This window comes from Castor canadensis, chromosome 7 (genome assembly GCF_047511655.1).
Source record: "Castor canadensis chromosome 7, mCasCan1.hap1v2, whole genome shotgun sequence".
Taxonomy (NCBI): domain Eukaryota; kingdom Metazoa; phylum Chordata; class Mammalia; order Rodentia; family Castoridae; genus Castor; species Castor canadensis.
In genome coordinates, this window is record NC_133392.1 from 129,176,879 (window position 1) to 129,202,939 (window position 26,061).

General features: G+C 48.2%; 1 protein-coding gene across 16 annotated transcripts in view; it reads left to right on the forward strand.

Moving 5' to 3' along the window:
* Eri3 (ERI1 exoribonuclease family member 3) overlaps positions 1–26,061 on the forward strand; it is a 128,220-nt gene that overhangs the window by 92,847 nt on the left and 9,312 nt on the right. For 7 of the 16 annotated variants that reach the window (XR_012449933.1, XR_002213798.2, XM_074080319.1 and 4 more), the window contains one exon: positions 10,127–10,226. The exons of 2 other annotated variants lie outside the window; for them this stretch is intronic. Coding sequence is in view for 10 of the 14 variants with exons in the window: in XM_074080319.1 (XP_073936420.1) it covers positions 10,127–10,226 (100 nt within the window). In the remaining 4 variants the exon portion in view is untranslated. Of the gene's footprint in view, positions 1–10,126; positions 10,260–26,061 lie in introns of those variants that run through there. 7 more of the 16 variants (XM_074080324.1, XM_074080325.1, XM_074080318.1 and 4 more) reach the window with 1 other exon arrangement.

The following is a 26,061-nucleotide window of genomic DNA, read 5'->3' on the forward strand; positions in this document are numbered from 1 at the left end:
GGCTCTGCCCACGAATGAAGCACAGGGCCCAGCTTGATAGTGCCCTGCAGTCTGTATCTCCTAATCTGGCCCTAATCTGCAGGCAGCTAGGATGGGGGTAGGGAGACTACATCCAGCCTACTGCCTTAACTGAATTTCCATACCTCCTGTTGTTAATTATAGAGATGTAATAATGCGATTAGTGCACGATTAAAAAAAATCCCTGATATGATTACCATGGATTTAATATCACATGATATATCATTATATCGTTATGCAGTGACAGATGTAATTGAAATACACTTATTGGAGCCGGGGGTGGTGTTTCATTCAATCCCCAGCACCCCGGGGAGGAAAGGGCTGGCTAAAAAGAAGCAGTGGGAGAGGAAATTGTAATGAAAACAAAGAAAACTCACAATGTAACTCTCACCCTGGGCAGCTGGCTCAAACTGACCTGCTACCTTAGCCTTTGACGGTGCATGTGAAGTCCCAGACAGGCCACTCTCCTCTGCAGGGGCTCAGGGAGCATGGCTCAGGAGCTTCTTTTCTTGTTCTCTTCCAGAAACCTCAATGTCCCAAATCCCTTCTGGCTCATCAGTGAAGCCAAGAGATCTGGGAATAGGAAGATTACTCCACTTGAAAATACTCAGGACCCTAATGGAATCAAACTGAACTGACAGGTCTCCTCCCATCTTGGGGCCCCAGTACCAAATACTGTGGAACCTGGACCTGTGGTCCAGCATACTAGAGGCAGTCAATCCTGTTATAGTCAATGAGCACTAAGGTTAAGTACACAGAGAAAATAATTATCCCACTTAAGTTTTGTTGATGGACAGATGCATCAGCCTCTCTGGAGCCTGAACTATGTTTGTAGCTAGAGAGTACAGTGCATACAACAAAACTATGCACTGGGGTTGGGGAGAATGGGCTGTGTCATCTGAGGCAAGTACCCATCCTTTTGCTCCTGTAAGTGTGCTGGCCAAGCTTCTCCTGGGTCTAAGGAATGAGGTAGAACTGCCCATAGGCTGAAGAGTTCAGAAAAGGAGTTCTTTCTTACACAGTCAGCTGAGTCCCCAGCTCAAAGAAATGTCTGTGGAGAATTGCAGTTCTGCTGAGGAAGAACAGCAGTGGTTTCTGAAGGACCCTGGTTAGGATTAGCAGGAGCTCTAGAAGCCAGGCCTACATGCTTGGCAGAGTATACCCAAAGAGGCTGGGCATTGTGGTGCACACCTACAATCCCAGCACTCAGGAGGCTAAGGCAGGAGGATCACAAGTTTGAGGGTCAGCCTGGACTACATACTGACAACCTGCCTGAAAAACAAACAAGCTGGTTCACCCCTGTTAACCTAGCTACTTGGGAGGCTGAGATTGGAGGATCACAGTTCAAGGCTAGCCCAGGCAAAAATTTTGCCAAACTCTATCTCAACAGAGAAGGTTGGGGTCATGACTCAGGTGGCAGAGCGCCTGGCTAGCAAGTGTGAAGTCTGGGTTCTGGCCCTAGTACCAAAAAAATGAAGGAAGCAGGAAGAGAAGCAGGGAGAGAAGGAGGGAGGGAGGGAGGAGGAAGGGAGGAAGGAAGGAAGGAAGAAAGAAAGAAAAAAAAAGTATACACAAGAGATACTTTTTTTTTTCCTTTTCTCCCTTCCCTTCCCCTTTTCTCTGTGGAGACCATCCAGAGAGAGCAAATACAAATCTGCCCTGAGGAATCTTTCAGCAAATAGGTGTATCATTTGTAAACAAACATAATGTCTCAGGTGCTGCTCAGACTATGGTGGATTTAAAGGCAGGATGAGTCAGGAAAGACTGTAAAGGAAGGTAAGGTACTTTTGAGTTGAGTGTTAAAAGGGGAGGTGTCCAAACTAGAACAAAAAGCAGGTGAAGACAGAGTCCATGCTAGGAAGACTGAAGGAATTGCTTGGATAGGCTGGAAGCATGAAACAATAATCGCAAGAGTTACTGACAGCAAGGAAGAAGACAGAGACCAGGTTGACACTTCTGGCTTAGCAGACCAGTTTGATAGCAGTGTTCTGCACTGGAATCTGGGAACCCAGGAAAAGGAGCAGCTTGAGGAGTAGATACTGAAATGAGTTTTAAACATATTGAGAGTCAAGTGTCTGTGTCAAACCCAGGTGGAAATACTATGTAGACAATTGAATATATATGTTTGACCCTCATGTAGCAGTAAGAAATACAGATTTGGAAGTTAGAGAAGGTTGAGGAAATTACCCAAGGACAGTAGTAGCATGTAGGAAAAAAATAGGAAGAATATGCAAAATATGCGCATCATACATAGCATGGCTGAATGTAGAGCAGGCTATACAGGAGCTTGTGCAAAACATGGCAGAGAGCTAGGAAAGAGTAGAATGTCAGGAAAACCAAAGGGAGAAGGGTTTGAAAGGTGGGAATAGGCTCAGAGTAATGAACAGGTAAAAACTGGAAACTGTCGATAGATGAGGGTAGCATGGTGGGGGGTTGTTGACCTTAGCAGGAACTAAGTGGCATGGCAGGGATGGAAACATACAGCAGGGAGTTAAGGAGTGATGGAAGAGGTGAGTGGAAACAGTATTTAGAAGTTTGGTTGTAGCTAGACAACTGGTGGCTCATGCCAGTAATCTTAGCTACTTAAGAGGCAAAGATCAGGAGGATTGTGGTTCGAAGCCAGCCCCAAGACCCTAGCTCGAAAAAACCCATCACAAAAAAGGGCTGGTGGAGTGGCTTAAGGTGTAGGCCCTGAGTTCAAGCCCTAGTACAGCAAAAGATAAAAAGAAGAAGAAGAAGAAGTTTGGTTGTTAACAGGAGAAAGACTATAGCTGGATGGGGATATGAAGTGAATGAAGGACCTTACAAATAATCAAATACTTGAATAGCTTTCAAGGAACCAGACACCATTTTAAGCACTTTTACATATTACAATTCACTTAATCTTCATATCAACTCCATGGAGTTAGAGCTATTATTATCCTTATTTTTCAAAGAGGAAATTGAGACTCAGAAGTTATGTAAAGATGGTAGGGATGCAAGCAAATGCTTCAATGCAAAAGGAAAGGGGCCAACAGAGAAGGCGAGGTTAAGGACTTACAGAGAGGAGCAAGGGCCTGAGGAAATGGAAAGGGAAGACATGTAAACCCCAGTATGGGATTGGCTTGAGACAGAAGTGAGGTATCCCTCTGTTAGAATAGAAGAGATGAAGGAGCAAGTAGGGAAGGATGCAGGTGCATTGTAAATGAGAGGCATAAAATGAAAGAGTTCTGCCTAGTGACTTTTATTATCTTTTGTGAAAATAGGAGGGGAGTAGGATTGTTCGTTGCCATTGAGGGTTGCCACTCCCTACGCATAAATGTAACTTTTTCTGGCTTATCTCAAGTGCAAGTGTGGCAAAACAAAGTCATAGTTGGAAGTTTTCAGGGAAGGTGTGCAGGGTAAGTGGGTAAGAAAATTGAAGATTGGGAAATGGATGATTCAAGTAATAGATTCAAGGGTCCAGGCTTACTAGAAGAAAGGATTGAGGCCAGAAAATGGACAGATGGAGGGAAAAAGCAACAATAGAGGGAGAGAACGTATGAAAGCTGAAAGGATTGGAGGCTGGGGCCAGTGGAATCTGTCACCCTGACATTTCAGAGGGAAAGCAGTTCGGGTTATCTCAAGGCCTAGGTTGTGGCCATGGGGAAAGATGGCAAAAGTAAGTAGAAGAGAAGCTCATTATAGAAGGTCACTAATGAGCATCAGGAGTCAAGAAATTGAGAAGCAAGTCAGCTTGGGTATTCTGTAGATACTGAAGTTATCCAGAGTGATGGTGATTTGTAATGAAGTCTCAGAGGGAAAAGAATAGTCTAGAAGCAGCAGGAAAGAAGGATTTGAAGATACCTGCGGAATATATCCAGAAGTAAGTATTGGTTTCCCAGTTTTTATTGCTGCATCACCAATCACCCTCAAACTTAGTAGTTTGAACAACAAATATTTTATTATCTCTCATAGTTCCTCTGAGTCCAAATTTCTCAGGAACGGCTGTTATGTGAGAACTCAGACTTTCTTATATAATTATAGTCAGGCAGTGACTGGATTTGGCACACTGTAGTACAATATCTGAGGACTGACTGGACATCTTTGTCCTCACCTTTCTAGTTTCATGGCTTCTCTATGTGGTCTCTGCAGACTTGGGTTATTTTGGCCTTTTTGCAGCATAGCTGCCTCTAGACAGTCTGACTACTTAGCACAGCAGCTCGGGACCCTCAGGGCAAGTACTCCAGCAATTGAGGTGGAAACTGCGTAAGCATTTCTGCAGTAGTCTGGAAGTCATATTACTTCTGCAATACTCTGTTGAAATAGTCACAAAAGCCCACCCTGTTTTCAGGGAAGAAGAGGGGACAAGATTCCCTCTTTTGATGATAAGTATATCAGTCATAGTGTAAGCACATGTGGGATGCAAGATAGTATTGCAGCCATCACTGGAAAATAGTCAGTCACAAGTGGTGTTTAGCTGAACCTGTAGAAGGAAAAGGGAACAGTGTTCTCAAAGGCAATGTGCATTTTGGGTAATGACATTAAAGAGTATCTGGAAGTGGCAATGGGAGTGAGTGTTCCTGGTTGACTGCAGAAAAAGTACTGTCATCCCATTTTGTAGTACAGAAAACTGAGGCTCAGAGAGGTTTAACAACTCATCCAAGGGTATGGTGCTAGCAACTAGCAGAACCAGGAGTCAGATGCAGGCTTGTCTGATTCCTGAGACTTGAACTTACTGTCCTTTTTATGAGGCATGGGCTGCTGGGTATGCCCTAAATATATATGACATACCCCTCCAAGTGTTTATCTGTGGCCTGGTACTCTGCTTACTGGCTATCAAAATGTTGATCAGGGCTAAGGATGTAACTCAATAGTAGAGCACCTGCCTACCATGCATAGGCCCTGGGTTTGATACCCAACACCACAAGAAGTTTTGGTCAAACTACCAAACTAGGGTGAGAAACTAGGTAATGTTTACATCTATCACACTTTCTCTCCCCTTCCTGTAGGGCATCACCTTCATGTCTTCCTTTCTGGTAGATGTTAGGGGAATGTCAGATGGTTGGATTTGGTTCCTAGTCTTAGGAAATGACCTATCAGCCTTAATTCTGTGGGATGACAGATCATCTAGAGGTGTGGCTAAAGGCCTGCTCCTTTCTACCTCATGGGGAGGCTGAGGCTGGATATGCTGGTGCTGGCTTGGAAACTCTGGGTTTTCTGGAAGATGGAGAATAGACTACACTTCTCTTTGCAGTCTGAGCTAAATTTTAGCCCTTGACCCAACCACTGCCCTGCACTTGGCGTCTGCCCACTCTCAGGTAACCAATAGGACGTATATCATAGTATATGGAAATATACTACACACCTGCCCAGCAGTGTAGTCAGCACCTAACTCCTAGGATTCCTGGCCAGAGGTTGGGGTGGATAGAAGTCTGACCAAGGAGCTTCTGAGTCCTGTCCATGTAGGCATTAATACTGAATCACAAGAACAGGTGGAGCTGGAGTGAAAGATACTGGGTCTACCAAACAAACACCCCCTTGCCCTGTGCTAGGCAGGCATTTTCACACTTTCTCTCCCCCATCCTCTAGAGTATCACTTTCATGGCCTTCTCTCTGGAGGGTGTTAGGGGAATGACAAGTTGTTGGATTTGGTCCCTGTCCTTAGGAAATGGGCCCATCAGCCTTAGGTCTGTGCGATGACAAGTCATCCAGAGGTGTGGCTAAAGGCCTGCGTTGATGCCTCTTTCTTCCTTTTTGAAGGATCTGATGCTGCTGCTGTTGAGGGCTACTTCATCTATTAAACCCAATACACTTGTCGCAGCTGCTAAGCCCCCATAAGCCGCCGGGTGCCGTGTTTGTGATGGGACTGACAGTGCATGGAGGAGGCTGATTATACACGATTCCATTTCGCGGGCCCAGCAATGTAATTTCACAGGGCGATCAGCGTTTGCATGTAATAGCAGGCTGTGCTGAGGTGTCAGAATATTAAAGGCGCTAATGGCAAAGCTCCCTGTTACACAGGGGGCCACCCGCTGCGCCTATAGCAGGGCTGTGCGGCAGGCCCGTCGCAGATGGCTGGCCACTAAGCTAATGGGGCAGCAGCCAAGGCGGGCAGAGCCACAAGAGAGGAAAACCAGCCGGGAGCAGCTCAGCACCTGCTTCCCTGCTCATGGAAATTACAGCAGCCCAAGGGAAGGGAAGTGTGCGTGCCTGCCTGGCATAGGGCTGGAGAGAATTGGTTTAGTAGACCTGGCATCTTTCACCCCAACTCCACCCTGTCCTCATGGCTTAGCATCAGTGCCTACATGGACAGGACTAAGAAGTTCCTTGGTCAGCCTTTTACCCACTCTTTCCTCTGGGCAGGTGAGCCCTGATGGCTGAGAGGTGGAGCTGGAGAAGTGGCACCCAGAGAATTTCGACCCAGCATTGAAAAGGGGGCTCAGGGATAAGGTCTTTGAGAGAGCTCTTACAATAGATTCCTTACCCATACCCATCAGGATCAGAAGACATGCCAGTTTCTGGGCACCTTATCCCCACTTTTCACAGGCTGATAGGAGAGGGGACGGTACAAGGCAAGGAAGCTGGTAGGAATAAAGGTGTAGACATGAGGCCCCTTGATGCTTTTGCCATTCTTCTTTGTCCTTGCTGTGTCTTTTTGCCTAGAATGTCGTATTCCCCTATCACATGTACTCTGTGCCCCCCACCCAGTACCTCTCCCTCCAGGAAGCTTCTCTAGCCTCCTCCAACCCCCATGTGCTTGCCTGTCCCCTCTGGACAACCCACAAGGGCTCAGCCTTCCTGATCCTCCTGCTCTGATGAGCCTTTGGGTGCCAGCCTCAACTTCCCAGCCAGAATCCCTGAGACATAGCTCATACCATCTTGCCCTGAGCTGCACTCCCAGAAGAGCTCTGCTAAGATTTATAGACAGATGTAACCTCTCAAGGAGAATGTTTGTAGGGAACAGGGAATGTCAGGGTGAACAGAGTCCCCTGAGGAAGAATCTGAAGCTTGTGTGGGAGGGTGAGTATATATCTGGGGGAGGTGAGGGCTTTGGAAGTGAGTACTGGGGTAGTGGGTATGTGAGTAACAGGTACAGCAGGTAAGCAGGTATGAGGGTCCAGATCATACAGAAACAAGAACACAGGTTTCTATAGTACCCTCTTATGTTCTCTGGGTGGCTGTCTATGACTGCTGGCTGTGCCTAGTGGGTACTCGAGATGGCAGGAGTTGTGGAGGATTTGAGGTGCCGGGCCTTAGTACTGAGTTTAGACTGCTTCTGTGGTGCTGGTGGTCATGTTCAAAGGTTAAGCTCTGCCAGAATGTGTGTTAGTAACTGAGGGAGACATGCCGGGGTTCTCAGCAGGTCCAACAAGAAGAGAGCCCAGGCTGAAGTAGAGCAGTTTTAATTAACCGTTTTAATATCATTTTGGACTTTGGCTGGTATGTGAAGGCCCCGCTGGAAGCAGCATTTGTAAAAATTAAATCCCTCTTATTAGGAGGTTGGCAGAGCCACGTGCACATGCTGTCCCCCCCCATTCTGTGCCCCCCTGAGGAAATGCTGGATGAGGCTGTGTCATGGCAGCAATTGGTTATTACACCTTATCTGGGAATATGAAACTGTGCAGCATAACACTGCGGCCACAGTTGAGACACCAATTCATCTCGCCCTTGCTCTGACAAGCTAGACTGCCCTTCCTGAAAGGCATCTGTCAGGCGGGACCAGGCTACCACCTTGTTGGGCACCTCTGCTTTCCTGCCTGGGGCTCTAGCTTGCCCCAGTACAGCCTGGCCCTTCTGGGCTCTGCTGCCTCCCCCTCTGTACATCCCAGTCCATGGAAGATCTTGGGGAGTCATAATTACAATAATAATCTAATCATGGTGACTTGTTTGGAGCAAGTGTCTAATGTTATCTGAAGTGGTCTTCCCGCTTAGTGTGATAAGACTCAGGATGACGTGCAGATAACGTTGAGCTGCCCTGTCCCTGAGCCGTAAGCAGAGCGGAGAGGCCTCAGCAACCCTACCGCCCGCCGCCACTTTAAGCCGGGAAGCGGCAGCACCTGCTAATGCAAGTGTTTAATATTTGATGGGCTGGGATAAAGCAGGATCACCTTCGAATTGAATTGAGTGTCAGCCGAGAATCTATTACTGAAATTCGGGTGTGATTTGACAGCAAAGTAGACGATGTTATTCTTCACTAGTTACTGCAATCTTCTCCCCGACATCACTTAAATATTTTTTTCTTTGCTTGAGTAAACACACATTATCCTTCTTTTTTTCCCCCTTCCTTCCCTTTTTCCTTTTTCAAGGGGGAAAAAAACCTATCTAGCTCACCTTCTCCAGGCTGATAGAGTAGATTGTTATTTCTTTATTTGTCCTATTAAATGGAATTTCTGATCGTTTAATCCGGCCTTTGTAAGTGATTTTAAAGTACTTGAAAGGCGCTACTGCTCTCTGGCCCAGTATGCTCTAGCCTCAGCCCAGCCATGCTCAGCAGCTCCTCCAGCTGTGCCTTGCCCACTGGTTCTCCTTGCTATCCATGTCCTGACTCTAGGCCACCATATTCCTCCCCGTCCTTGAGTCCCATACTCAGCCCCCGTATTTGTGGATACACCTGTGGCCTTTGGGGGAGGGTTGACTAAGAAATTGGGCTGTGGCTAGTACCTCTGTGGTCAAGGAAAATGACTTTGGCTTAAGGCTGAGGTTTAAATACATTGGTTCCTAGGAGACGAGGGACTGGAAGATTGGTCCCTACCGCTGGGAAGGAAGAGAACTGGTCTTCTGTCCAGCACCTAGGCCCTGACACATTGTGTCCAGCCTCTTGTCTTTTGTTTCTGACCTTGTGCTGGGCCCTCTCCTCAGATAGGGGACCTCCTGGGCCCAGCCGTAGGTGGGGACAATGTCAGTGCTTATCTGAAGTCACTTTGGGCTCCATCACTGGACCCACCATCCAACTTCTGAGAACTCACCCAGGCTTCGTCCCACCACCACTGTCCAACAGGCTGTCATCTTCCTGCCATTGGAAAGAGGGCAGGACTTCTGAAGTGAGGGGGTGGGTAAATGTTCGGAGTTAACTACCTTCCAGGCCCACTGGCAGAAGCCCAGAACTTTGTTGGTAGGCTAAGTTGGAATTAAATCCCATCCGGGCATGTTATTGTGGTCTAACCTACGTAAGTCTCTTCTTTCTGGGCCTCAGTTTCCTCATCTGTGACTTCAGGCTAGTCATGCCTATAAAGGAAGGTTCTGTCCCTTTTTTGCTCTGTGTTCCCCCAGACTGGAAGTTGCTGGCGGAGCAATAGAGAATGGAGGGGGCACAGTTCTGGGGACCTGAACAGATCGATGGCCCCAGCACTTCTTTCCCCAACCCTGGGAAAACAATTAAGTACAGATCGATGGGTGGCCGCTTTGAATATGCATAAGTGAGCACTTGACCTTCAAAAGAGCATCTGCTACCCCCAACACACACACACACACACACACACACACACACACACACACACACCCCACCCCACACCACCACCACCACCACCACCAGTAATGTCTGAGTCGACTAGATGACCTTACTCCCTCCTCCATTGAACCCCCACACAGCACTCAGAGCCTTCCACAGTCTTGCCTTCTCAGAATCAAAAGCAACTTGACCATGGCATGTCATTGGCCAGCTTTTGCTTCAGTATTCCTGACTGTGGAGTGAATTTTGGATGCACTGGTCTTCTAGGTCCTTCCTGAGGCCAGTCTTTGTGACCAATAATACTGTGGGGAGGGAACTCAATAGAGTTCTGGGGGCTCTCAAAATGTGGGAATCTGCAGAAGGGTGCATGGTAAAGGGAATGTTCTGATGAGAGAAGGGTTCCTTATAAGGAAGACCTTAATAAATGAGAGCGCTCTAGAGAGCAGCTTGGTGGAGATACCTAGTAAGTGCCGAGGAGCTGTGATGAGAGAAGCCCAGGAGAAGGGACTCTGGAGAAAGAAGGGGTTTTCTGGTGGGGAGGCTTTAGTGAAAAGGGAATCCAGTGAGGGGACTCCTATGAGGTGGTATTACGAGACTTAGGTTTTGGTTGAAAGGTTTGGGGGCTGGTGGAGACCTGGTGAATGGGGTTGCTTCAGAAGTCAGGGCCTCTGTTAACCACTCTTGCCTCCTGTCTTCCAGGCTTACAGCTTCGCCATGGGCTGCTGGCCCAAGAATGGACTTCTAGACATGAACAAGGGCCTCAGCCTGCAACACATAGGCCGGCCCCACAGCGGCATTGGTCAGTCCCTTCACAAATTCCCTTGGCAGCTCGGTCAGTCCCCTGCCCCCATGCCCCAGGCCCTTGGCTCACAGAGGGTTTCTGTGGCTCATTCAATACCCCACCAGGGTTGGGACATAGCTGGGGGGAAAAGGGAAGGAAGGATGGAGTTGAGGGGGTTATAGAACAGGACCATTGGAAAGAACCTCTTAAAAAAACGTTTCAGAGGAGGCTGGGGAATGAGGTATGGGTGAGTCATAGGTGGCCTTGGATTCAAGCCAAGGTCCTCTACCCCATTGTCCACATCCCTAGTGGACAATGTCTTTAGGGATGTGGGCCCATGTCAGCTTACACCCCCTCCCCACCCTACCCCTATGAAGCTAGAAGAGGCTGTTTAATATTGTTTCAAGTCTGTGGCCACTAAACTGGACGATCAATGGGAGTTAAGGAGATGAATTATTTAAACCTTACCAGCTTTTAATTAGTAGAGGTCCTTCTGACCGATGGCTTCGTCCACAGGGTATTGACTCTCCTGCAGGAGCAGCAGGCCTCCATTGAGCAGTGTCTGGGTTGGGAGGAGCCACTTGGGGTACTAGATGGGGCTATACCCTAAGGGGGAATCCTGCTTAGGGGAGACTGGAGTGGCCGTGATTCCAGGGAGTTGAAGGCTCTGTGAGCTTCTGATACATCAGTATGAATATGTGTCTGTGTGCATCATTGTATCTGCCTGTGTGTGACACCTTTAGCTGTACTTCTCTGTGTGTGTTAGTATTATTTTGCATGTCTATTTGAGTTGTGTGTGTGTGTGTGCGTAACAACACATGCATATTTTTCTGAGGGCGTATGTCCGATTATGAAAGCAACCATCAGTTTGTGTATGTATCTCTCTGAAAGAGTGCCTGTTTGTTTCTGTGTATCTTATTTTGGAGCATATGCATATGTGTGCATGCAAATGCTTTTAAGCAGTATACTTGACTAGGTATAGGCTTTGTTTCAAGTGGGGAGGGGAGGAGTCAGGGTGTTCCTAGGTGACACTATGACCTTGTCACAACTTGATCATTTGGGGGAAGGTATCATTGGGGGGCAGGAGAGAGATACCAGAAGAATAGAAGGTCCCAGGCACCTGCTACACACTATCCCCATCATCCATTCCACATTTATTGGTGCGTAGTGGGTACTGAACATGCTGAGGAATTCTGTCCTCAAGGAGCTCACATCCTGAGAAGAGACAGAGACCAAAATAGGTACTTGCCATCTGAGGTACTAAAGACTGATAAAAACACCCGAATTACCCCAAAGGAGTTTGTTAGACAGTAAAATGAAGGAGAAGGGTATTTTGGGTTGGAATAATGTGTATGCAAAGGCCTGGGGGCACAAGAAAGCCAGCATACTGAGAGGACAAGTTTAGACATCTACAAGTAGTTTTTTGATAGTGGAGTAGAAAATTTGAGCTAAAGAACAAGTAGAAAATAAACAGGACTTTGTCAGATTAAAAGGTATGATTTTTTTTTTTTCAAGATCTTGAGCTCAATCCCCAGTACCACCACCAAAAAGAAACGAGATGGGGGAGGTGGGTGATTCCTGCCTTCTGAGGTTTAGTGGCGACATAGAAGGTTTATGAGTGAAAGAATGATATGAGGCTGGGAACTGTGACTCACAAGTCTAATCCTACCTACTTGTGAGGTGGAGATTGGGAGGATCCCAGTTTGAAGCCAGCCTATGCAAAAAATTCATAATACCCCATCTCAGCCAATAAAAATCTGGACACAGTGGTACATGCCTCTCATCCCAACTGTGCAGGAAGTGTAAATAGTAGTATCAAGGTCCAGGCTGGCCAGGGCATAAAAGTGAGACCCTATTCAAAAAATACTTATATCAAAAAGGACTGTGGACATTGTTCCAGTGATAGCCTGACTAGCAAGTGCAAGAACCCAAGTTCAAAACGCCAGTACCACCAAAAGAAAGACCAGAACTCTGATTCAGAATCAGTGGGGCAGTTTGTGCTGCACAAAACTAGTTCTTAGTACATGTTCAATAAATGCTTACAGATGAATAGGTGAAAAGCCGGATAAGTAAATGACTCAATGAAAGATTGATGAGCAAGGGAAAGACCAAAGAAAGAGGACGTATGAGAATACTTCCATTGGTCCAGGAGAAGAGGGGCTGCCAGTAATGGAGTCTGGCCATGGATGAGCAGCAGAACTGGCTTGATGCATTCTTTGGCCCTGAGCTGGGTGCCCTGATTCTGTTTCCCCCAAGTATGTTTGTAAGGAGAACAACTCCCTCTGCCTGCTTTTTATTGCCTCTTGAAACTCAGTGCTACTGTCTTGTCTCTTCACCCTTGTTGGCCCTGGTTTAGGACCAGGTAGCCCCTCCTGTAGAGAAGGAAGTTTCTCCATCTGACCCAGGGGGGCAGCCCCAAAAGCTTTAGTGACAATAAGGTCGTAGCTTTGAAGCCAGAGGCAACTCTGGCTTTACCATGCAGAATCCTGGGCTTAAATGAAGGGCAGTGCTACTTGCCACTCAGGGCTGTTGAGAGGGTTCCACTGAGTAGCCTGTGTGAAGGACTTGGACAGTGCCTGGCCCACCTCAGGTGCTCAGGGAGCTCCCTCTCTGTGGCCTGCCAGCATCCAAAGCTCCCAGGGCACTTGCAGTTCTTGGCACTTGGTCTTTGTAGTCTTGGAATGAAGAAGGCTGCCCTGCCAGCTAGCTGTGAGGTGTGGGCAAGGGTGCTTGGAAGGGAGGGAGGACGCAGGGCATTAATTGGGCTGGGAGAGGCGGGGAGGGGAGGCATGGGTTTTGAGCAGTGAGGTTAATGGCCCTCGCGCCAAAGAGACAGCTTTAATAAGCTTCAGCTGGCGATGCCCTGAGTTACTGTGCGTGCTAAAAGGGTCGCGCTGTAAGAGTTTGATGTGGACTGCTTCCCAGCCCTGGGGTCAGAGGTCAGCTCCTGTCACTGGCCACTCAGGCTGGTCCTCAGTGACATGATGCTAATTAACTGTGTGAGGAGCTGCCAGCCTGGAGTGGGGAGTGGTATATATATGGATGGGGGTGTGAGGCAGCACTGGGTAATGCTGGTTGAGGGTTCTGCAAATCCCACCACATAGCCATCTCCAGGGTCTGCTTGATTCTCACCCAGTGCCATGGGGGTATTGCATTGGTAGTGTGGAGGTGCTGAGAGAACAAGGAGGCAGGCTCGCTGGAGAGGTGGGGCAACAGGTGTGGGGCAGGGAGATAGGGCTGTAGGTAGGGAGGGGGCTAGCAAGAAAGATGTGCATACTAAGATGTTTGAGGGGAGTTGTCGGAGCAGAGGACTGACTTGGTCAGAACTGTGCTTCAGTCAGAGAAGTCTGGTAGTTTGTACAAGAAGGATTGGTGAAGAGGCTATAGACAGAGCAACCGAAGGGAAGGTACAATAAGGTAAGCCAGAGGTGGTGGGTAATTCAGATCCAGGACATTGATTTTGAGAGTAGAGGCAGGGGAGCAGGTAAAACTTGCATTCATTAAACATTTACCTTACACCTAGCATATGCCAGGGACTGTGACAGGAACCAGAAATGATGACATTTGGTAAAGATGACACAGTGCCCTGTCCCCATAGAGCTCTCAGATAAAATTATAAGGTTGGCCTTGGTGACTAAGGGAGACATCAATTCAGAGATGGCTAAAGGAGTATCTTAAAGTAGTGGAACACTGCGCACAAAGGCTGTTGGAGGTTTGTGAGCATGACATCTTGGCAGGGGATAAATACTTCCTCCTGAAGTGGTGGATTTGCCTGGTGTGCATGGTGCACAGGGTGGTGCTAGAATGGGCTGTGCTTGAGGAGGAACTGCCTGCGTGTACGACTGCTGACTGCTAAGGTTCTGTGGCTTTGTTGGCATCCTCAGTTCAGGCCAAGTCTCTGAAGCAGGGCAGCTTCCACAGGAGACTGCTGAGTGGTAGTTTCTTTCATTTCAGCAAAAGGTAAGAAAAATACCCATGTTATTTTATATTCACTAATCTTGTGAAGGCAGGCATCATTCCCTTCTTATAGATGAGGAGACTGAGGCTCAGTTAAGTGACTTGCCAAAGGTCACACAGCCAGTTGAGTTGAGGAGCTATGATTCAGACCCAGGTCCATCCAAATACAAAGTCTGTTCTTAATCACTGCTGATCTTCCAGGCACCTTTTTGGTGGGTGTCCTTTTCCACAGATGAAGTGGAAGTAGACAGGCTCACTTCCCTTGTTTCCATCAGTGTCATGTGAAACACACGGGCCTTGACAGAGTGTGAGCATGGACAACAGCTGAGGAAACAAGGAAAGGAGGTATTGCCATCCAGCAGCAAAGCCAGGCCCTGTGCCTGCTGGCCTCTAGTCTCCTCTGGCCCTGACAGTTCTTACTCTGCAGTTTGCTCTCCACCTCTTGGCCCAAGAAATCCTGACCATCTTCCAGGGGCTACCTCCTCTGGGATTCTTCTTAGCCCTCACAGTATAAGTGTACAGAAGACACACTTGGTCTACTATCATTTGTTGTAGGCAATAACAGAACCCTAAGGCATGGCCTGGATTCTTTCCCTTCTTTCCTTTTGGAAATATGCACAGGAAGTATCAATAAAATCTCACCTGCTATTGTGACAGGGAAGCCCCACAGACTGCTGGTTTCAACTGGCTGGGAGAATAACTAAAACCTTCCCTGATATTGAGGCTGGGTGGTCCTGCCTGCACACTTAGTCCCTCTGCTCTGGGACTGAAGAGGTTCTTCTGAGGCTCATGGTACAGGTGGCATGGTCAGAGACCAAAGGACTCTCAGGAGCTTGTTGTCCAGCACAGTTTAGCAAAAAAGCTGCCCTGGTGGTTGGTGGGGTGAGGGTCTGACCCCCAGGGGCATTACTGGCCTGTGGTCTCTCCTGAAGGAGTGGGGTGTCTATCAGAGTCCAGTCAGAACACATTAGCTTTGTGACACAGACCTCATTAGTGCCCGTGAGAGGTGTCACTGCGGGAGAATCGTCGGCTGAGGGAGACGCTTATACCAAAAGGAAGAAAGGACAGTGACAGCCTTTTCTCTGCCGCCACACTCACTGGGCCGCCCGCCCTCCTCCTCGTTGGGGGGAGTAGGGGGTGGTGGCTAATGAGCTCGTCTACAGTACAGCTTTGCTTTCCCCTCCTTGAAGTTTCCCAGGTCCCTCTGAAGACCTCAGCCCTGGATTAGCACACACCAAATGCTAGCCCCCCTCTTGCTCAGCAGGGAGTTCCTTCTGATCACCCTGCTGTTGCCACTATGGGCAAGGGAAAGGAGAAGGAACTAAGACAGAGGTTGGGGGAGGAGGCTTCATGCCCCTGGGGATGCCATAGCCCCTCTGCATCCCTTGACAGTGATCATTCCCCTTCTCTACTGAAGTATCCTCCTTCCTAGAGTTGCAGTCCTCCCTTCCCTTGCCCAGTGGCATCTCCTAACCTTGCAGTATTCCCATCCCTACAGTGAGGGCAGAGAAGAATGTAGGGATTCTGCCTGAACGGTCAGCAGGTGGCCTTTGGACCTGATATGTCACAGGACTTTCTGGCTCAACTAGAGGGCTTCAAAATCAGTAAGAGCCCAGTGTGTGTGCTTCAGATGACCTGAGGGTGGTGATATATTGTGGTGATATATTGATATGAGGCCCCCTATAGACCTTGGTGTCCCTCTCCCTATCTGTCCCTAAGAGGTTTCTCATCACCACCACCAGTAGCACCCTGGCTTTGACCACCTTTGTGACCACAAAGTGGGGAGTCAGCCCAGCTGTCATATAAGGAGAGAGAGAAGACGAGTGTCTTCCTCACACTTCCTCCCTCCCATCTTGTTTTTCAGCATGGCCTCATTCACATTCTCCTCATGAAAGTGAGGAGCCAGGGATGGATAACCATGAGAAGGATTATCCTGACATCAACAGGGTCTGCACTGACCTGTCTGGATAGTGCTTGGGAAGAGGAATACTGGCCTCTTCCTCCCTAAACTGACACCTTTGGAGCCCTAGGGACATCTGAGGAACTGGTTCTTGCCACACACAAGGCTCTAGTTTTCAGTGGCAACTACAGATGGAAAAATGGATAGATGGATGGATAAGTTGACAGATGGAGGAAGGTTTTGGTCTATGTATGTATGTGTTCTATGTGGGTGATGCGTTAGGAAGTACAATCTTTGTTTCCCTACCTTCCTAGCCCCAGGCTGGCTTGGCCTCCTCTTGTCTCACTCAGTATCTCCTGTCAAACCATCGCAGACATAAATGACAAAGAAATCAGAAAGACAGATCAATGCTGGCCAAATTAGCACTTGCAGATAGACTGTGTGGAGATGTCAGCGCCCTGACCCCTAGTGATCTTGCAGCCTCCGCTGCTGATATTATGCAAATTGCATCCATCTGGCAGGACCCGTGTGCTGGCTGCTCCTACTCAGAGGAGTAATGGGCTGGGGGTAGGCGGGAATGTTAGAGCAAGAGTCAGCCAAATGAGTGTGCGCGTGTGTGAGCATGTGTGTGGGTGTGCGGTGTGGTGCCCACCAAGCATTGGGCGGTGATTGAGTGATTGACAGGGTAGATAAGGGACTGCATTGGATTCCTTTGGGCTGGGGGATTAAGAGCAGCCATAGATGGGAGATAACTGAACTTCATTTCAGTTTATTTTCCTCCTTATCCCCTCTCCCCACCTTCATTCCCCGAAAAACACAATCTCTATAGTTCACGTTTTCATCAATATTTGCAAGTCATTACCACAAGTTTAAGGTGAGAGACAATGTCAGGCCCCAGATCAGGCCAGCCCCTCCTCCAGTTCTGAACAGGTCTGGTACCCTGAGAAGTAATCCCTAGAACAGCCTTCCCTCCAATAGTACACAGCACCCCTCCTCCCAGGCCCTCAATACCCACAGAACGGCCCACCTCATCTGACCTAGTGCCAGCTGGCATTCATTAAGCTAGGCCACTGCCCCTCACCTTGAAGGTACTGCGTGGCATCCCTGCCCTCCACATCCAGGCTCCAGTATGGATTCTTCCAGCCCTGGTATTGGCTGGGCCCACTGGGACTGCACCTACTCTGCTGCAGGGTTCTGAACCCCTCCTCACAGTGTCTCCATCCTGGACATAACTGCCCAGGACCCAGGACCTCAGCTGGGCATAGTGGGTCCTGTAGCCTGTGGAGAGGGGAAGTTGTTTGCTCTGAGTCACCCGGGATCATTCCACACCATTGTGGAGTGCCAAGCAGAGTACATGGGCTTTGTATTTATTATCACTGAGTTCTTAAGTCCTGTAATGGGGCTGTCATTGATACCGTTTGTGAGGAAACTGAGGCTCAAGAAGGTTGTCATTCACCTCAGGCTGCCTAGCAATGAAGTGGGACACAGGATTTAAATAGAGATCTCCCCGAGTCTAGAGTTTGAGCTCTTCACCACCCACCTGTCCTGCCTTACTGCCAAACCACATGCCACCATACCTGGGCCCACTGAATGAGCCATCCTGAACAGTAGGCAAATGAATTCCTTTAGCTCCTAGTCTGTGGACACAAACTCTGGTCCCCTGCCTGGCTAAATCAGGTTAAAGGGATAAGAACCAAACAGGTCCTGTATATAGGTAATGTGTGTCTGAGACAGTTGGGCTACAGCAAGGACACACAGAGGACAGAATGCATCCAGCAGCTGAGCTAGTCCAGGAGTGTATCATAGCACGTGGCAATAGGCCCTATAGCTCAAGAGGGGCTGATGTGGCTCAAGCAAGCCAGCTGTGGTGACTGAGGATATAGTTGTCCCAGGGGCCTCACCAAAACTGGGTCCCCACTATATCCTCCCACCAGGCAGGGTTGGGAGCTGGAGTGCTGGGGACATGTCCGGGGACACGTGTGCAAGGGGAGCTTGTCCTAATGAGGAGAACATGGCTGCTAGTTAGGCAAGGGGCGGGCAAGAGCCGCAGAGCTGATTGAAGGCAGGGGCAGGGGTCAGACAATTAGGCCCAGATCCGGCCGTTTGATGTGAGTTCTGAGGCCTCAAAGCCTCCCTTCAGCCGGCTCCCTCTACTCCCTCCTCTCCCTCCTCTTTCCTTTATTCTTCTGCCCAAAGGCAGGAAGGATGGAAACGCTTACACTCCCTGTTACTATTATTAAACCCTGTGGCAGGCCAGCCAGACCCCAGGACTCCTGCCCACAGGGGGCACTCTAAACCCCTAGGAGGCTCCTTGGGCCCCAGAGGGTACAATGGGCCAGAGGATAAGGCCAAACCAGTTGAGCCCCAGGGCAGAGTAACCCTGTCTCTCCCTTGCTTCTAAGGCAGGAGAGTGAATGGGGCCTCCACAGTGGGAATTTGGTCTCTGGGCTGCTAGGTCCACATCCCAAGCCTGCCTTTGCCTATCAGCCACTTAGCTCTTTTCTGTCCTGTCCTGGGGGTCGGGGGTAAGGATGTGGTTCATTCATGCTTATATCCTGGCACACAAATAGTCATCTGTAGCAGTCATCCAAACCTTTCCCATGAGATAGAGCCCCACAGCACTGTCACACTCATAGCAACGCCCCCCCCCACACACACACAGATGTCATAGCTGCACGTATCATCATACCTTAGTCATACCCACAGGGTCTTACACAAAAGTCACAACTCTCCCCTGCCACAGGACCTTGGGAGCTAAGCCTCACCCTCCAGAATAACGGGGAATAGCAATCTGATCTTAGGTGGGGGTTACCACACCCTTCCAGCAACCCCATCCTAGGAAATAGGCAGAGATCTGGCACTGACCACAGAGTGAAAGGAAGCCAGATTGGGGGAGGGGGGGCGCACAGCAGGGAGAGGGAGGGTGGGAGCAGAGATAAATGTTAGCTCATTTCTTCCGTAATTAGTTACTCCCTCATCCCCACGTTGTAATTGTGAACAAGCTGTAATGTTTAATTAGTCTGTAAATGAAACCCCAATTTCATAATGGCCTGGCTGACAGGGCTAAGTGAGCAGGGGAGGAGACGGAGGGGAGGTGATGGGGAGGACCTGCCTGGGAGGGAATACGCAGTGGGGTCCTTTCCTTTTCTCTTTAGACCAGCCTGGTCCTTACTGGGGGAGACTGTGTGACTGGGTCCAGTTCTGCACACCTACCTTCAGTCTCCTCTCCCTGTCCTTTTTAGTGAGGAATAGGAGGGAAGGAGGTTCTCATGCATCCTGCTTCCTACCTAACACAGGTGCTCCTGGTTGGGGAAGCTGACTCAAGGTGACCCTAGCAAGAATGATGCTTACCCCTACGTCTTAACTTTCCCCTCCCTCACCAAGGCATCCATCTTACTAAGAGACCTGGGTTTGGCTCCTGGGACTTCAAGGTCTGGTCCTACACACCTAAAGGAGCCAGTGATTGGCTTAAGCCCCTCCCCACGTCTAGTCCACTGCTGAGTGGAATCCAGTATTCCATACTAATCTGACATCCCGAGCCACTCTCCAGCAGTATCCTTGCTGCAGCCTGTGACAAACTGGAGCTGCCACAGGGGGGAGTCCCTGGCCCCACCACTGCCTCATTGGTCTCTCCTTTTCCCCCCACAACATCTTCAGTGCATGCACCCCCGCCCCGCCTGCAGCAGCCATAAATCTCAATTTACGATGGTGGCTTTAGTGGGGGAGGGTGGCAGCTCTGCTAATGATGGCTCCTCAGCCGGATTTTTCATGTTGCACAGTCATAAATTTTTAAGAACAGCATGGGCAGCACGTTAGCAAGTTATCGAGGCTACCTCCATGCTGGCTGCCTTGCTCCAAGAGAGACAGCAAAGAGTGGGTAGGGCAAAGGAGGCATTTGTGGCAGGGGTGGGGCAGGCTGCCTCCCAAGTCTGAAGGTCGCAAGGGAATTCTGGTCAAGCCCACTAGCTAGGGCTCAAGTGAGCCTTTGCTGCCAAGGCAACACTGGGGTGGGATCAGGCATGTGGACATACAGACCATGGCGTTCAGGAGCTGCTGATGGATGCCTCTGCTCCAGGACTTGACACTATGATGTACGTGGACCCTGGAGACATATGGATTTTCAAAGTGACCACTCTGAATAAAATTACAAATCTTGTGTGTGTGAACAGTGGGGCCTCTGCCCTGGTAGAGCTGCACTTCCTTCATAAACCAGGTGCCTTTTAGTTCTCAGGAGCTAGGGTGCCTGATCCCTTCATAAATGCCTACAGTGGAAGCATATCTCACATATGACAGAGCCAGGCTGAGTTTGTTCTTGTTAAGGTGCATTCCTTCCAGGTTGAGTGGTCTTGGGTAAGTCATTCTCCATCTGGGAGAATGACTCTGTTTTTTTCCTTTTAAAATGGGGTTGGTGATAGCTCCTGACTCAGATTTACTGAAAGTAAGTCCTGTCATCAGTAAGTCCTGTGAAGCCCTGAGGGCAGTTAGGCTCCTTTGTCTATTTACATCTCTACAAAGGACTTGTCTGGAATAAGATCTTTGTAGATGAAGGGCTTTCACTTTGTTCTCAGAAGAAAACTGTTTGCTTAGGTTTTCTAGGTGTCCAGACCAGACTGGGCCTCCAAGGGAAGGATAATTCCTTTCCGGGAGATGAGGTGAGCACTTTTGACTGAGGGAGGCCAGTGTTCCTAACCATGTGCCTGAGCCCACCCCAGGGTCGAGAGACCACATTCAGCCCTGTCCTTCCATGAAGACACCCAACCCTTCATGGTGCTGAGAGGCCACTTCGCAAGCCCCAGGCCGAGTGCTTACCTTCATGTGCACAGTTGGGGTTAATGGTCTTACCACTGAGGGTGTGCAATAAACAACTAGTAGGAACCTAGTATTCTTGGAGGAGTGCCTAGTACCTGAGACAGCTTCAGAAGTCCAAAAGCACAGGTTGAAATACCAGAAGTTGCTCAAGTCAGCCAAAGTGATATGACTGATTGTTTATATCAGGGCGTCGTGACAGTGACCCATCCAAGAACACAAAGGCTGGTCATCTAGGCAGAAGAGCCTCCAGGCTGAGCTCTGTCAGTCCTGGACTCAGACTCCCGGCCTCTGTCCCTGCTGACCTCTCCTGCCCCTTCTCAAGCCACACTCCTCCTACATCCACACCCAGTCCTTCCTACCTCTTGCCTGATTAATACCTGATTGGAGTTCAGCTCAGAGGAATTTTCTTCCTCACAGAAGCCTTCCTCAATTTCTGGACTTAGCCAAGTCACCCTCATCCCCATGTACCTTTCCACAGCACTCTGCACTCCACTTTTATAACATTTAATCAGTTGTCGACAAAAATTACTTCCTTGAAAGTTATTTAGTCCCTCTCACCCTGCTAGATTGTAAGTTCCCTGAGGGCAAGAATTTGTGTCTGTTTTGTTCAGCTTCTATCACCAAAGTGCAGCATAGTGTCTAACAAGTGTAGGCAGATAATAAATAAAATGTGCTGTTTCAAATTGAGTTAAATTGAGTTGAGATGGTCCTGGCCCACTCCTGGGTGCCAGGGCAGGCGGAGCTGGCTAGGGAAGTGTCTGGAGTTGAGGTGGTTCCCATTAGTCGTCATGATTAATTCACAGCCACACTGTGATGGAGTGGACTTGTCCCCAGTCAGCGCCTCCGTTGGGGCCCACCTGTTAACGACAAACAAACAAAGGGGATAAATAATGCATTGGGAGCTGAGCCAGGCAAGGCGGCAGTATTGAAATTAATAGGGATTAGCTGAGCAGCTTGAGGATGAAATATTTACCAGGTGGAACTGGGCTTAGGAAGAGCAGCCCCCTTCCCAGAGTCCCAGGCATAGCAAGGCTCTTCTCCAGGGCATCGCTGCTAGGATTGGAGAGCCCCAATGCCACCACCACTACCACCCCTGCAACTGATAAGGTCCCAGGCAATCTCTTGGTACTGTGGGTCTTGGGAAAACCAAGATACTAGGAGAGAGCAGAGATGAAGAAGCTGAAACCTCTGGTACTATGGAAGCTGGGCACAAGGATCATGACTTTTTTCAGAGCCTAGCATGTGAAGACTTTGGGTGGCAATGTCAGGCTGGAGTAGGTTTATCTTGCCCTTCTACCCTGCTCCCCCTACCCTTTCTTCTCTTCCAGGCCTTCATTTCATCTACTTCATGTATATTTCCTGAAGGCCTTTGTGTGGATAACCTTTAAGGGGTCTGTGGTGTAGCAGGGAGTGACAGAGACTCAGTCACCACAGGGGCATGTTGGGTGCTGTGGGAACACACAAAAGAAGTTCTCACACAAAGGTGGGGGCCGAGGTAAAGTATCCCAAAGGGGACCAAGCAAGCCTCAATCCCAGAGGATGAGGATAGTGCCATGTGTGGAGTGGGGCCATTTTCCAAACAGGAAGATGAGCATGTGAAAAAAATCGAGAGCCTGAACTGGACTATAGAACAGGAGAGTGAGAAAGATGAGGCCAGAGAAGTATACAGGAACAGATCTCCTATACTTTATAAGGAGTTTGGATGCCATCCTGGGAGCAGTGAGGAGCCATTGGAAGAAGTGGTAGTTATTTAGATTCTTAATTCTTGAACTTTTCACTTTGAACTAATTTTATATTTTCAGGGAGGTTCTATATTTCACTTACTCAGCCTCCCCTAATGTTAAAATCTTACAGAATCACAGGACAATTGTCAGCACCAGGAAATTAACATTAGTTCCACACTAGTGACTATTTCATCATGGTTTCTATTTTTCATCATGGTTTCTATTAATGTCCTATTGAGGTGTTTTAGGACAGGGAGTGAAATGACCAGATCTGTAGTGGGAAAGAACTCCCATTGTCAAGAGAATACCTAGATGAGAGATGGTGTAGCCTGGGCCACAATGGTGGGAATACAGGTTTAGAAATTAAGCCCCAGAGGTAGATAAGCTTGCCCTGGGAGAGAGAAGAGAGGATGAGAGGGAGAGGGCCAGTGACTGCTCTGAGCAATACCATATCTGAGGGGCAGTCAGAAGAAAAGGAGTATTCCCAGAAACTAGGAAGATGAGATGGAAAGAAGGGGGATATCACTGAAGCCAAGGGAAGGGAGCTTCAAGGAGTATCAGTCAAAGCTGAGAGGTCCTACCCATCCACAGGGGTCATTAGAGAAGGTGGCCTTGAGTGTCTAAATAGCTCTGAGGCTTGTTTCTGAAAAGGAGGAGAGTTGGGGATTGGCCAAGTGGGAAAGGCAGCTAGAGGGAGACTTGTCCCCAGATGGGATAAATTTTATCTGTTGCCATGTGTAGGTAGATGGGGCTGGATCAAAAGCAAGCAGGGCTCAGGATTGTCAGATTTGGAATGCCTGGGTGCTGGGTTCAAGGATGAAGGACTTCAAAAGTGATGGCAAGATTGATCACCTCTTGTGACAGGTGTGAAGAGAGGACTGTGCAAATGCAGGAGAGTGGCTTCAGTGTGACTCCTGTACAGTAGGAGACAAGGCTACATGGGCAAGGGGGGCTGGGGTGCTGACGGCGTAGGGGACTTGACCCTTGTGGGAATGAGAGAAATTTGACATTGTCCTGAAAGAGAAAGAGAAAGAGCACACACTGAACTGGAATGGTGAAGTAGCTTGAGCAGTTTTTTATACCGTGGCCGATTTCACTAATAAGGTTGCTTTTTTTTTTTTTTTCCAAATGCAGACCTAGAAAAGGCAGTTTGGGTTTTTCCAGGCAAGGGTGACCAAAGGAAAAGGGAATGGAGTGTGGAGGATACTGGCAAGAAAAAGCTAGAAGTGAATGGGCCATGGCATTCAAGCTCCAAAGGCAAGGGTCTTGTTAAGTTGCTAGGCCAGAAACTACCTGGTACACACTCAGTTTCCCTTCATCCTCACCTAATAGAGCCCCTTTGTAATTAAAGTATCAATGTGCACCCAGATAAATAACTGACCTGGAACTGGAAATCCTCATGCATCAGCCTCCCAAGTGCTGGGATTACTGATAAAAACCATCCAGCTCAGTATGGCCCTGACTCTGAGATAAAAGGAAATGTGGTATTATTAAGACATATATAAATACTACAATAAATATGTGTTTATATTGAAAAAAAAAAGGAAATGTGGTATGTGGGAACTTCAGGAATGATAGAGGGAAAAAACTCAGCTGGGAAGTACACTATTCTTGTCCTTCCTGTCATCTTCCCTTTTCCTAGAATGTAGGTTTTATAGTTGGACCTTTAGCAGCTGTTTTGCACCATGAAATAGTCTGGAGATGTTAGGGCACAAAAAAAGGAAGAGGCCTGAGTCTGATGACTGTAGAGACGAGGGGCTTTCAGTCAACTGACATTGCAAGCCACAGACTTAAAACATCTTTCTCAGTAAAGTTTTATTTTCCTGCCTCTGTTACATGGGTTTCAGTCTAAACTTGTCTCTTTTTGCCTTTTTAGTACTGTGTCCTGTCTCCTAAGATATAGCAACAAACAATTTTTATTACTGTCTATTAGTTATACAGGGGGGTTTTGTTGTGATGTTTCCATATATGCATATAATGCACTTTGGTCATATTCACCCCAGCAAGAAACAATTTGAGCAAATGTTTCTAGACAGCATAATAAGGAATGGGGACATGGCTCAAGTAATAGAGCACTTGTTAGGCAAGTACAAGGCCTTGTACTGCCAAAATGGATGGATGGAGAGATATATAGATAGATAGATAGATAAAATAACATAATAAGGATTACCAACTTCCTCATTTCAAGTAGCCCTTTGCCCTGCCTGCTCTTCTATTTAGCCAGTTCTACACTCTACAGTCCATTCCTGTGTCAGTCTCCATTCTGCCTTCACATTCTGTATCACTTAACATACTTTCAGCTACAAGAAAATGATAGGCCATAGGTTACCCAGTTTAAAATATGTTAAGTAGTCAGGGAATTTGTTAGATATTTGGAGGTAAGGTGATCTTGGACTGGTTGACCCAGCAGCTCAGCATTGCCATCAAGGATCCAGATTTATTTTCCATTTTTCTACTTTTTTTCTTTTTTTTTTGATCTTTAGCATGGTCTGCACAGGCTAGCTCTCCTTCAGGCTGGAAGATGACTTCTACAGTCTGCAATCTCAGACATTATGTGCAGATGTGAAAATATATAAAGATCTTTTTTTCCCCCTTGTGCATCTCTTCATAGGAGTAAAGAAGAAATTTTCCTTGAAGGCGTCTTCTGCAAAATTAACCTGCAGGTCTCATTAGCCAGAACATTCACCCACCTCTAACTCAGTGACTGGCAAGGATGATAGGATCACCAGAAATGGCTCCAACCATGGAGGATCAATTCTGGCCATGGGAGGGAGTAGTAGTCTCTGCCAACATGGCTCAAGGGGTGTGCAGGCCAAAGTGGGCAAGGAAAAAAGTGAGGACAAGAGCAGGAGAGATGATGCACGTGGAGAGAGCAGAGGTGTAAATGGTTTCCACATTCCAGTGAGTGAAAGAAAAAGTCTGTAATGGTCAGTGACTAGGGATATTTGGATTTAACATACCAAAGGAAGAGCAGTAGGATGCTTATAATGTTAAGGGCATTACTATGGAAATGGGTAGGAAAAAGGTCCAACAGAGAAGTGTTAGTGCTAAGGTCAAAGATTGGAGAGACAGCAGCATAGTTTCTTAGAGGTCAGAATGGAGGCTGGGCAGCAGACCTCTCAAAGGGGGTGACCAGGGCTGGATTGATAGCACATGCTCACAGGAAGGCTCCAGCTAGGCTGATGTTCCAGGGAACATCAGGCTCTAAAGGTGTCCAGGGTAGTACAAGCAAGTAGTCTGACTGCTCTGAATCTCAGCATCCACATTTTGTAAAGAATCTGTCCTGGATGTTCAGGCTACTCTGGAATGGGTGAGGCCCTGACACTTTCCTATTGGAATCACTGGCAGCCCCAGAATTGTGTCCCATGGGTGACCTGTAGGGACAGTGTCATGTGGAAGCTTGGTTGAGGCATATGTAACTGCCAGGTATGGTGGGTCTACTCAGCTGTTCTCCATAGCTACC